The following is an 11,812-nucleotide window of genomic DNA, read 5'->3' as shown; positions in this document are numbered from 1 at the left end:
CAGCAGGGAGGTGTGGGAGAGGGGAGGGGCAAGGACTGGGTCCCTCGCCTGGCCTCCCCCAGTCCCCTGCCCCTTCTGGCCACACCCCAAACTCCTCCAGAGGGACAAGGCTGACCCCCCTCCTGGGACTCCTGCTCCCGAACTTGTGCGGCGAGAGGCCCCGTCCTGGGCCAGGGAAGACCAGGCCCCTCTCTCCACCTGTCAGGTCTGGCCTTGCACTCAGCGAGGGAGGAAGCCCAGCTTGGGGGTGGGGGGGTGGGGTCGCTGGAGCTCGGAATCTGCTGGTGCTTCTCCGTGCAGGGGGCCCGCGGCGCCCTCACAGGCAGTCCTGGCACAGGGCCACCTGGCCCTTGCGGAAGTCCCGGCACGGGCAGAGCCGTTGGTACTTGGCGCTGGCGCCCGCGCAGCTGAAGAGCAGCGGCTCCTTCTGCAGGAGGCACTCCTGGCCGGGCTGGGCGAAGGCCGGGTACAGGTGGTTCATCTCCCACTCGGTGCTGTCGCAGGGCACCTGCAGCCTGGCGGGCACCAGGGCGGCAGCACTCAGCGGGCAGGAGCAGAACGCCCAGTGGGTCCTGCCCCCCCCTCCCCCCGGCTGTCCCAGCCCAAACTGGGGAAGAATTTTCTAGGAGGTGCCAGGCCAGGACAGACCCTGGCCCTCAGCTCCTTCTCCCACCTGCTCGGAGAGAGGAGGGGAGGGGCCAGAGGGTGGGCCTGGCTGATCCATCAGGGAGAGCCTGGGGAAGATGCTGGGCGGGGGGGGGGGGCGGAGGGAACGTCCCTGGTCCCTCGGTGGCTGGGGCTGAGGCTCTGCCGGGAGTGTGGGGCTTTGATGGACACCTGCCTGGAAAGTCCCTTGGGATCCTCCCTGACTCACTGAAGGTGTCCCCTTCACCCACTGCTGCCAGCTGGGCAGGACAGGGGTTCTGGGAGTGAGCCTGGCTGGGGGGGGGTTCTGGGAGTGAGCCTGGCTGGGGGGGGGCGGGGGGGGTTCTGGGAGTGAGCCTGGCTGGGTGGGTGCGCGGGGGGGGTTCTGGGAGTGAGCCTGGCTGGGGGGGGTTCTGGGAGTGAGCCTGGCTGGGGGGGGTTCTGGGAGTGAGCCTGGCTGGGGGGTGGGGGTTCTGGGAGTGAGCCTGGCTGGGGGGGGGCGGGGGGGGTTCTGGGAGTGAGCCTGGCTGGGGGGGGTTCTGGGAGTGAGCCTGGCTGGGGGGGGACGGGGGGTTCTGGGAGTGAGCCTGGCTCGGGGGGGACGGGGGGTTCTGGGAGTGAGCCTGGCTGGGGGGGCGGGGGGTTCTGGGAGTGGGCCTGGTTGGGGGGTGGGGGTTCTGGGAGTGAGCCTGGCTGGGGGGGCGGGGGGGTTCTGGGAGTGGGCCTGGTTGGGGGGTGGGGGTTCTGGGAGTGAGCCTGGCTGGGCGGAGGAAGGGGCCGGCAGGTCACTCACTTCTGGAAGGCGTCCTGGCTGTTGAGGAAGGGGAAAAAGGAGGGCTCGCAGACCAGCCCACGGTCCAGGCAGGCGTCCGTGCAGGCCCTGCCCGCGGCAGCCAGCCAGGCCCGGAGGGAGTGCGCTGGGGGCCAGGCTCCGGGGGCCAGGCTGGAGTTCCGGGCCCATTCGAGGTGGGTGGCATTGGGGGCCAGGACCAAGGGGCTCTTCGGGACTCCAGCCCCTGCGGGGGCGGGGCCTGGGGCTGCACAGAAGTCCTGCCAGGAGAGAGCAGTGTGAGAGGGCAGCGGGCCACGGCGGCCACGGGCGCCACGGGCTGACACGTGGGTGCTGGCAAACCCATCATCATGCTCGCATCACCATCGGGGCTTGCTAATGCCGTGGCCTTCCGGGCGTCATTCCATTTACCCTCGCAGCAGCCCCACCGGGTGGGTACTGATCTGTCTGGGGGCGGGGGGGTGGGAGGGAGGCCCCGGAGGTCAGGGAACACCCCCGGGGCCTCAGGCCTGGCCTCTGACAGTCATACTGACCCCACCCCTCGGCCCCCCAGCCCCACCAGCTGTGCCGGGAAGGAAGGAGACAGATGGACGTCTGGGGAAGGACAGGGAGTTAAATGGACGCAGCACCTGGATGGGCGGCCTCCTCTGGTCGGACGGGGTGTGGGGGGGAGAGCAGAGGCCCCCTACCTGGTGCTGGATGTAGGCGTGGATTCGCTCCAGCATCCCCTCACAGGTGTACTCGTAGGGCAGGTAAGGGTCTACCTGTGAGAGAGACAGGCAGACAGGGGGGCAGGGGACCTGGGAGCGGAGATCTGGGCCCTCTGCTCGGATTCCCTGCTCCTCGGTGCACCCCCCGGGGCTCCCCGGGGCTCAGGACCTAGGAGACCGAGGCCAGGACCTCCCTCCCAGCCTCACTGAGCTTCCTCCTTCCAGTCATGTCAACGCTCCATCCGGTCACGGGCCCTGATGCCTCTTCCCACGGCCAACCCAGCCCGTCCACCCTCCCCTCAGGCGACACCGCCTCCAGGAAGCCACCCGAACGCCACCCCACCCGGGACAGGCCCAGGCCCCCTGTCCTTCGTGACCCCCACACTCCCCCGGCGCCTGGGTCCTCGTTTCTTTTCTTTTCGTTCTTTTTTGGTTTGTTACTTCTCACCCACGGATGTTTTTCCATTGATTTTTAGAGAAGAGATCCCCCCCCACATGCTCTGCCTGCTCCCGGCAAACCCGTGCCACGTGGTGATGCGAAGGCCCCTGCCAGCCGAGTCCCACCTGCCGGGACCTCCCGCCAGAGGCGGCCACAGCCTGGGAGGCTCACCCCATGGGGTGTAATTACAGGCGTGGCCGGGGCCGGTCCTGCCGGGAATATCGGCTGCGACAGTGAGAGGGGAGGCAGCGGGAGGCAGGCGCCCGCACGGCCTCCCGTCCCCTCACCTTGACTGGCCTCATCTGGACGGACAGGTGCCAACGGGCAAACCCAATGAGGCCGAGAGGGGACTGAAAGGGCCCCCGGAGCTGGGGGCCAGCCGGGCTGGGAGCTCAGGTCTCCCTCACCTGTGCTCCTCACCCTCACACACGCCGGTGAGGGGGGCTCCGCGGGCACACCCGCCGACCCCGGCCTGGGAGTCGGAATTCACCAGGAGGGCATCGCTTCCCAATGACAGCGAAGGCCGGCCCGCGTTGGCGGTGCCGACGGGCCTGCGGCTCACCTGGGTCCTCATGATGGCCTTGAGGGCGGCCTCGAACTCCTCCGAGTTGTTGTAGTCCACGGTCCACACGTGGGGCCTGCCGATGAAGCTCTCTGCGTACGGGTGCTGCGAGAACACCTGGCGGGCAGGGGCAGGTGGGCGTGCGGTGCCAATGGCGGGCTGGCTAAGGCCCGCGCCCCGCCCACCGGTCCCAGCCGCCCCTTTGCTCCACGCCTCGGTCTCCCTCTCCCAGGCCCTGCAGGGTCCCCATCTCAGACCCTCAGATCGGGGGCCTGGGTCCCCCCACTCACCTCCCTGGAGGTGGGCTTGCCTCGGAAGAAGTCGTGGTTGAGGGAGCTGTGGGGCGGGCTGAAGCGGGACTGCAGGAAGACACAGCCGTTGGCAATGGCCTCCAGGGGCGCGGGGCCCTCGTAGGGGAAGCCGAACCCGATGAAGAGCTGAAAAGCGAGGAGGCGCGGCCGTCAGGGAAGGCCAGGACCACACTCGGCCCCGGGAAGCAGGGGCGAGGTTGGGGCTGGGACATTCACTCACAGGAGGCAATGGGGGTGGGAATGCGGGGGGGGGGGGAAGGGGGGGTGAAATTGAGCTCAGAAGCAGGCATGGCTCAGCGGTTGAGCATCGACCTATAAACAGGTCACGGTTCGATTCCTGGTCAGGGCACGAGCCCAGGTTGCGGGCTCTATCCCCAGTGTGGGGCGTGCAGGAGGCAGCCGATCCATGATTCTCTCTCATCATGGATGTTTCTCTCTCTCTCTCCCTCTCCCTTCCTCTCTGAATTAAAAAAACGGACAGCCCAGCTGAGCTGGGTGCCACACAAGTGCCTCCGCCCCCAGGCCTCAGTTTCCCCATCTGTGAAGCGAGGAGGCAGGTGAGGCGGTATCGGTGGCTCCGCTGCTCTGACAGCTGCCTCTGCAGGGAGGGGAAACGAGCCCCGAGTCTAGGAGGCGTCAGACCCCACCTCAGCTGCCCTCAAAGGACCGTGACCGTTCACCCCCGCAAACATGAACCCCGCACTCACTCCTGCCGGGAGTGCGCCCGGCTGACTCCCGCAGGCGCCGGAGGATGGCTGAATCGACGGGGCTGCCCCGAGAGGCTGTCCAGGTTGCTCGCTGCACAAAGGCGCCCTTCCCCCAACAGCACGTGTGCGCCCCATGAGCACAGAGCCGGCCGGGCCCGTCCACACTGGGAGCCCCGTGGGGGTGGCCGGCACCTCCCGTGCCCGCGGCCGGGCTCACCTTCGCCTTGCGCAGCAGCTGCTGGAACTCGGGCTGCGGCAAGAGGCCGTGGTTCTTGACGAAGGCGGGGACCTCGGGGGGCCGCTGGCTCTCGTAGAACACGGTGCCGTGGACCTCCATGTGCTCGCTCAGGATGCTCAGGACCTTCTCCTTCCCCTGGGGGACGAGGGGGAGGTGGGTGCCCCGCCCTGCCCCCGGGAGGCGGGGCAGCAGGAGGGAGAGCCCTGGTCTGGCAGCCGGAGGTGTGGGCCAGTCTTAGGTCCGCTGCCGCTCACCAGCTGTGTGGCCCGGGCACAGCCCCTTTCCTCTCTGCCCCTCAAACATCTGAATCACTGTTCGCTGAACCTAATCCCAACCACTACAGTGTGAGGGTCATTCCACAAAACAACCACGTGATACGCAGGAGGAGGAGGGGCAGGGGGAGGAGGGAGCACGCAGCTACAGTCCTACCTGGAGCTGCCTCATGGCCAGGGGGGGCAGAGAAAAGAGGAGAGAGAGCAGGTCAGTGACGGGCGAGCAGGCAGCCTCCCCACCGGCAGCGCTTCTCCGGGACCCCGCCCTGAAAGTGGGGTGCCAATCCCTGGACCTCTCCCGCCTTCTCCACGGCCTCCGTCCCACAGAACCCCCGAGTCTCGCCTAAGCCCCCTTCGCCATCCCAGGGAGCGGGGAGGGTGAAGTCACAGACCTCGGTCTGAGTTTGGGGCAGAGCAGGGACGGGGAGGGGGCAAGGGACCAGCCCCAGACAGGCTTTCCCCACGGCCGGCCGGCCGGCAGGGGCAGGTGGGAGCGGGTCGGGGTGGCCGCTCCGGGCGGGCGGGCGGGGCACACCTTCCAGATGCTGGCCTCCTTGCCGTACACCACGGCCATGTTGCTGGCCTTGCCGGCCTTGATGAGCTGCTTCTCCGTCTCGTTCAGCTCCTCGGACACGAAGCCCATGAAGGAGTTGTCGGGGGTGTGAGCTGCAGCCAGAGCACGGCCAGGAGGGCGTCACCAGACGGCCAAGGACACGCCAGGGTCTCCCAGGGCTGCCCCATGTGGCAGGGATGGGCGGGGGTGGGGGTGAAAGGTCTTGTGGGAGAGGGAGGAGTCACCCATCCGCTGTCCCTCTGCCTGGGGTGCCGCCTGCCCTTTCTGGGGTGAGGAATCCTACTCAGCCTTCAGGGCCCCACCCCCAAGAGCCTTCGTGGGGCCCTCCCTTCGAGGCCCGCCCACAGGTCAGGTCTGTTAGAGCGAGGAGCGTGCTCTGACTTCCTTGTCCCCAAGCCCAGAGCTCAGAGCCCAGAGCCCAGGGCCCAGAGCCCAGGGCCCAGACCCAGAGCCCAGAGCCCAGAGCCCAGAGCCCAGAGCCCAGGGCCCAGACCCAGGGCCCAGAGCCCAGAGCCCAGAGGCCAGGGCCCAGAGCCCAGGGCCCAGAGCCCAGAGCCCAGAGCCCAGGGCCCAGAGCCCAGAGCCCAGGGCCCAGAGCCCAGGGCCCAGACCCAGAGCCCAGAGCCCAGGGCCCAGAGCCCAGAGCCCAGGGCCCAGAGCCCAGAGCCCAGAGCCCAGGGCAGGCGACACACTTGAGCTCCCGCCGCAATCCCTCGCCGCTGGAGCACGTCCCTGACTGTGTCTTTGGCCAGGGGTGGCCATGTAGGCACAGCGCCATCGTCCGCAAGGGCACAGGGCCCTCCCTCCCATGCAGGGGAGCTTGAGTGGAACAGCTATGGAGCCCGTGAAATCCATGCTGCCCTCCAGGGCGAGGCTGTGGCCTCCCCACAACCCTGACGCCAAACACCCCATGTCGTGGGTTCAGATGCATGTTGGCACAGGCTGGCCTTTCATCAAACGTGTAGATTGAATGTCGTGTTTCTAACCTCACCCCCGGCCCCACAAAAAGCCGTAATCAGTATCTGGTGCATCTGAGAGGAGGGGATGGTTTGCTGTCGAAGGGCCTAGAAAGCCCACGGACCCTGGGCTGACGCTCCGACCACTGTCCAGTGGGGTGTTTGCTGGTTACAGGACAACACAGCTGTTCCTGGAGCGTCAGCCGCTAGGAGGTGGGGCCTGGCGTCATTTCTGTGATGTCTCAGGAGGCTCTGCCCAGTCAGGGAGCGGCCCCAGGAGGGTGGACCAGACCCTCCCCGGCCCCATTGGCCTGCCCAGCCCCATCCTCTCTCCCTCCCCTCTGGCTCCAGCCCTCCAGCCCTCCAGCCGGGGCTGCCACCCAGGCCTCTCCCTGATCCACTCCTCCCTATTCTCAATCCCTCATTCCGCCCCCTCCCCCAGGAGGGGCAGGCTTAGGACCCACTGGGCAAACCAAGTGGGCATGGGACAGGAAGTACTGCAACCAAGTAAAATAACAGGGAGCTGTGGGGCGGGGCAGGGGTGAGGCCAGGGCAAGGGGCAGGCGGGGGAGGGGTGGGGGGGGGGGCAGCCCGCCTCCCAGCTAGCTCACGGGGAACTGCCCGGCCTGATGGGAAAGGAGGGCGGCTTGTGACTTGCTTCCTGCGCTTGGCATGTCATTAAAGCCGCACGCCTCTCTGGTTTTTGTTTTTTTCTCTCTTTAATTTATTCAACCGATTAACATTTTCTGAGGACCTCACGGGCTTTCGGGAAATAAAGATAAATTAGCCAGTGGCCCCTTTTTTAGTGATTCATAATCTATCAGCGGAAGTAAATGTATTTGCAAATAACTCTCCTATAATTCAATATAGGCTTTAACCGAATTAGGTGTATTTAAGAGTTCTAAAAACATTCTGCCCGGCAGTGGGGACGAGGGGATCACTGAAAGTGACGGCAAAGAGGAAACATTTGACTTGGGGTGTTGGAGGATGAGTAGGAGTTTGCCAGGTCTGGACCTCCACGTCCAGAGGGCTCCACCCCCGGACAAGTGCTTACTTTGTCCACGTAGGTTATTACAGAAGCCTCTTAACCCATCTCCTGCTTCCCTCTCGTGTGCCATTGCTCCTTTGGTCATCGGAAGTCGGCCAGAATAATTAATGTGCCTCAAAAAAACTTTTCTCGCCCGGCCGGTGTGGCTCAGTGGTTGAGCACCGACCTATGAATCAGGAGGTCATGGTTCAATTCCGGTCAGGGCACATGCCAGGGTTGTGGGCTCAATCTCCAGAGGGGGGCGTGCAGGAGGCAGCTGATCAATGATTCTCTCTCATCACTGAAGTTCCTGTCTCTCCCTTCCTCTCTCTGAAATCAACTTTTAAAATTACTTTAAAAATTTTTTTAATTTAAACAAAACAAAACCTTTTCTCCATGACATTTCCTGGCTCAAGAACCCACAGTGAACCTGGAATTACAGGACCCAATGTGAACCAGGAACCTCTGTCCCCCGCCTCCCGGCCTCATACCAGCCTCATGGCTCACAGCTTCCCTTCTGAGGGAGGAAACGGCCCAGGGCTCTCGCTTCGCTGTCACATTCCCTGTTTCAGCCACTTCCTTTCCCTCCAGCATCTGCTCCTCGGACCCGCCCCACCCCCGTCACCCACTCTCCTGGGAGCCCCGTGCCCAGGTGACCTGTGAGGACAGTCCCCCTCCTCTAGGATGAGCCTTGTGATGGGCCCCGGGAGGCGTCTGTGAAGCCTCAGCTGGCACGCTCTGCCTCTCCCGGCCTCAGTTTCCTCATCTGGGCCCCAAGGAATGTTCCCGCCTTCCAACCGCGTGGGAGCCAATCAAGCCATGACAGGGACCCAGAAGCCACGCCTGCTCTAACGGCACAGCCTGGGACCCGGAGGGCACGGCCCGGAAAGGCCCCCCGGCACCCGGAAGAGACGCGTGTGGACAGGAGAAACAAAGACCAGCTGCTTTCCTTCTGGCAAGTTCCTCGGGACCCTGCTCAGAACCCGCTTGCTCTTAACTGAGACCAGTCCTGGCGAGGGCGCTGCCTGGCTCTGACCCGGAGCCCTCGACCAGCCGCAAATCAGATGCATGAGATGCTGCTGGAGGCAGGTACCCGAAACGATTCCAGCGACAACCAGCAGCTCCCAGCAAGGAGGAAGCACCCCTTCCACACCGCCAGGGCCACAGCTCCCCGCCCGCCCCCCCCCCCCCCTCCGCCTGGGCAGGCAGAGAACTGCCCTGAACTGTCAAGAACAGGTTAATTCGCTCCCACGCGCTGCGTTGAAGAGGGTGGTCAGGGCGTCCATGTCTTAGTCTCACTAAAAACAGCTCAGCTCAGCTCTCAGCGCCTTGGTTGCCTGATGCCCAGATCCGAGGGTTTCCGCACACGGGAGGGGGGGCGGGGACGCCCCGCCACCCACAGCCTCGCTGCCCATCATGCCCTGGGCGGAGCTCCTGCATTCCAGAACCTGCCAGTCCCTTCCACGTCCATTTCAGTCCGTTTCACTACATCCATTCCCTCTGCTTAGGGAAGCCTGGCTGTCCCGCCCTTCACCGCCCAGTCCACCCGTGGCCTCGCCCTGGAAGCCCGGGAGGGCAAGGCCAGGCCCCGCCGGTGTCAGAAAGGTCCCCACGGTTCCCCAAATCCAGGCTGCTCCCTCCCCGCTCCCCGGCCCCCAGCAGGGGCATCCTCTCTGGCTCACATATTTGCTGGAAGGGGAGCGAGGCTTTCCTGGAGGAGGCCGAGGCCGGGCATGTGCCCCCAGCACCAGGGAAGGAGGAGAACCCGCCTCCTGGATGCCACCGCAGGAACCACAGGGCCCCGTCGCCCCGCCCCGCGGCCGGGACACTCACGGAACATGGTCATGAACTGCTTGGGGTTGAGGTTCCAGTAGCCCCAGTTGGTCCGGTAGCCGTGCAGCGTGGCGTACTCCTCGTGGTTGTACGCGGGTTCCGTCCCGAAGGTGTCGATGACCCGGATCCGGCACCTGCCCCCGGGGATGGGGAACCAGAATCAGCAACCTCAAGATCTCCCTGGGCCGGGGGTGCCCCAGCCGTGGGTGGTACCGTGAGAGGTGAGAGCGTGGGCTCAGACACAGAGCTGTGTGACCACGGGCAGGCACCCTAGCCTCTGGCCGCTTCCCCATCTGTCAAGTGGGGATAACAACAGCCCAATGGTCTCTGGGCCGTTGGACCGCTAACTCAGATTGTCACCTGTTACGGCTGCCCCTACGGGGCCTACGAGGGGAGGCACTGCCGGGGATGGGGTCCCCCCCACGGTCCCAGGGGTCCCCTGTACAATTTACACTCTCCAGGGAGTTTGAGTCCACAGCCCCTCAGCCCAGGAGCCTGCACCCCCAGGCTGTGCCTGGCCTATCCCAGCTGAGCAGAGGCTCTGTCCCCACCTGAGGCTGCTCCCAGTGGCCGCAGCCCCCCTCCCTCCGGCCCCCCCGGGAGGGAGCACCTGAGACTCACATGCCTCCTTCCCGGGACCCAGGATGGGCCACGGACTGCTGAGGTCAGCACTCCTCCCCCGGAGAAGGTGAGGGGGGCGGAGGAGCGGGTATGTGGAGAGCACATTAATAATAAAAGCAATAACGCTGCCTGTCACTTTTTTCCCTAATGAAACCATGAGGGACCGTCCATGAGCCTGGAGCAGGCGTCATGCCTAGCCGGCTTCTGTGCTAAATTAAACCCGAGCCCACTGTCTGCAAGACCGAGCGATGGACGGGGGTGCTGAGAGCCCCCCAACAGAGGGCCCAGCTCAGAGCACTGTCCCCCTCCCCTCCCCTCCCTACGCTTCCTCTCTGCCCCTCCCTCGGCCTGTCACTCAGCAGAGGGCCACCGCCTGCGGCCACGCTTGTGGTTCCTTGTCACTTGGGCAGCCAGGGAGGGGGGGGGGCAGGGCTCCTTGGAGAAGGGAGGGGGAGGGGAGGACAGAGACAGGGAGACCTGGCCCAGGCACTCTCCAGGGCATGCAAGGGGTGCCCTGCGGGTCCCCACCCCGCCCTTCACCCCCCTCACCGGTACTTCCTGAAGGACAGCCCCATGTGCTGCCTCATCTGCTGCAGGCCGTGGTAGTCGGTGTAGATGAGGTCAAAGGGCAGGGGCACGGTGAGCGGGCAGTTCCCTCGGCCCGGCGGCACCCCTAAGTTACTGAGAGAAGAGCCGGTCAGAGTCTGAGCCCCAGGGGACCCCCAGGCCGCAGAAGCCCTCCTTCCCAACCGGCCCTGTGTCTGCAGTACCTGACCCCCCACCACCCCAGTTCCCACAGCCCAGGACAGGCGCGGGCAGGGAGGACGCTGTAGGAGACACGCTGGCACAGGGAGGGAGCAGGGCGGCCTGCATGGGGTGCAGGTTCTTCACCCCACAGGCGACTGCAACGAGGGGCAGGTGGGCCTGGAGGAAGGGGCGCCTTTGCTAATTCCCACACGCGTGCTCCCCGCAGGCCTGTCCGCCCTTCACCTTCCCTAGGAGCCACCGCGCAGCCGCAGGGTTTGGAGCTGAAGCGCCCGAACCCCCCACCCGCCTGCCTCCAGTGTAACTCTGCGCTGCTGACTGGCACCTGGCCCCGGAGATGCCGGCCCTGCCCGCAGGGCACCCGGCCGCCAGCTCATCCATGTGAGTATTTCCATCCGGGACGGAGCTGCCTCCGGTGCCGGAGCCTTGGGGTCGTCTCACTGGAGCCCGAAGGACATGGGCACAGCTGCCAGTGAAACTCCTGCCAGGACCCCCCTGCCCACCATGCAGGGCCCCTGCCCCACCTGCTGACGCCCCCACCCTGCAGGGTGACAGGCTGAGACCCTCACTCAGAGTCTGTGCTGAGCCCTGAGCCAGGGGAGTGGTGTCTGCCCCTTATGAAGTCCCTGTTCCCTCCCCCACAGCAGCTGCCCCCCCCGCCCCCCCCCCCCCCCGTTTTGTGGTCCAGAAGCCTCGCTGGAAGGCGCATGAGAACCCCCGGAGCCCCTTTGGGGACCCGCGAGAAGCGTTCCTGGGCCCGAGGGCCAGCGCGGACCTGCTGGCGGCCTTGACCGACCCCGAATGTCCCGTGTCCGCCTCCTCCCCCACGCGGTGCTCGGGCGGATCCCCACGGACCTCGCCAGGCTAAAAATCCTCGGGTTTATTTCTCCCTGGGCCTGTGGTCCGAGGCTGGAGATAACCTCTCCAGGCAGCGCTCCAATTCTGGAACAAACGAGTCATCCCCTCCCTCCTCTGTGGGGAGGGCCTCAGGGAAAAGCATTCTTACAAAGCGCGCCAGGATCGCCGCTCCGGGTGCTCACACGCCGAGGCCCCGGGTCCGTCTCATTTCGGGAGCCAACGGCGGACCCTCTGCCCCGCCCAGGCCCCCCGAGCACCAGGGCACTGCCCGGCTCTCTCCCACGGCCGTGAGGACAGCAGGCCACTGCCTCTCCCCAAGAGGGGCCGCGGGGCTACCTGGGCATCGAACGAGCTGCTTTGGGCAGGGGTGGGATCACCAGCGAGGCCTTGAAATGCTGCCGTTTCTTTAGGTTTTTCCTATCCCTCGGCAATTTCACCGACACTTGAACTCCATTCCAAGTCCTGGGCCCATCACCCAGCCGCCTCCACGTGGGCACCTCTAAT

At 65.6% G+C, this 11,812-nt stretch overlaps 1 protein-coding gene across 1 annotated transcript in view; it reads right to left on the bottom strand.

Annotated features, from left to right (window-relative positions):
• Positions 1 to 241: 241 nt before the first annotated feature.
• The window catches only part of MGAT5B (alpha-1,6-mannosylglycoprotein 6-beta-N-acetylglucosaminyltransferase B), a 33,441-nt gene continuing 21,870 nt past the window's right edge, over positions 242 to 11,812 (bottom strand). Inside the window, exons 9-18 of the mRNA XM_070394244.1 lie at positions 10,235 to 10,366; positions 9,065 to 9,198; positions 5,210 to 5,340; positions 4,832 to 4,837; positions 4,382 to 4,537; positions 3,437 to 3,583; positions 3,147 to 3,263; positions 2,125 to 2,199; positions 1,439 to 1,695; positions 242 to 515 (exon numbers count right to left, since the gene is read on the bottom strand). Coding sequence (XP_070250345.1) covers positions 317 to 515; positions 1,439 to 1,695; positions 2,125 to 2,199; positions 3,147 to 3,263; positions 3,437 to 3,583; positions 4,382 to 4,537; positions 4,832 to 4,837; positions 5,210 to 5,340; positions 9,065 to 9,198; positions 10,235 to 10,366 — 1,354 coding nt within the window. The 3' untranslated portion in view covers positions 242 to 316. The remainder of the gene's footprint in view (positions 516 to 1,438; positions 1,696 to 2,124; positions 2,200 to 3,146; positions 3,264 to 3,436; positions 3,584 to 4,381; positions 4,538 to 4,831; positions 4,838 to 5,209; positions 5,341 to 9,064; positions 9,199 to 10,234; positions 10,367 to 11,812) is intronic.

Source organism: Myotis yumanensis, unplaced genomic scaffold (assembly GCF_028538775.1).
Source record: "Myotis yumanensis isolate MYYU_CA2020_CCGP unplaced genomic scaffold, mMyoYum1.0.hap1 SCAF_16, whole genome shotgun sequence".
Lineage (NCBI taxonomy): Eukaryota > Metazoa > Chordata > Mammalia > Chiroptera > Vespertilionidae > Myotis > Myotis yumanensis.
The sequence above is the reverse complement of the archived record's forward strand: the minus strand, read 5'-3'. Positions and strand labels throughout refer to the sequence as shown.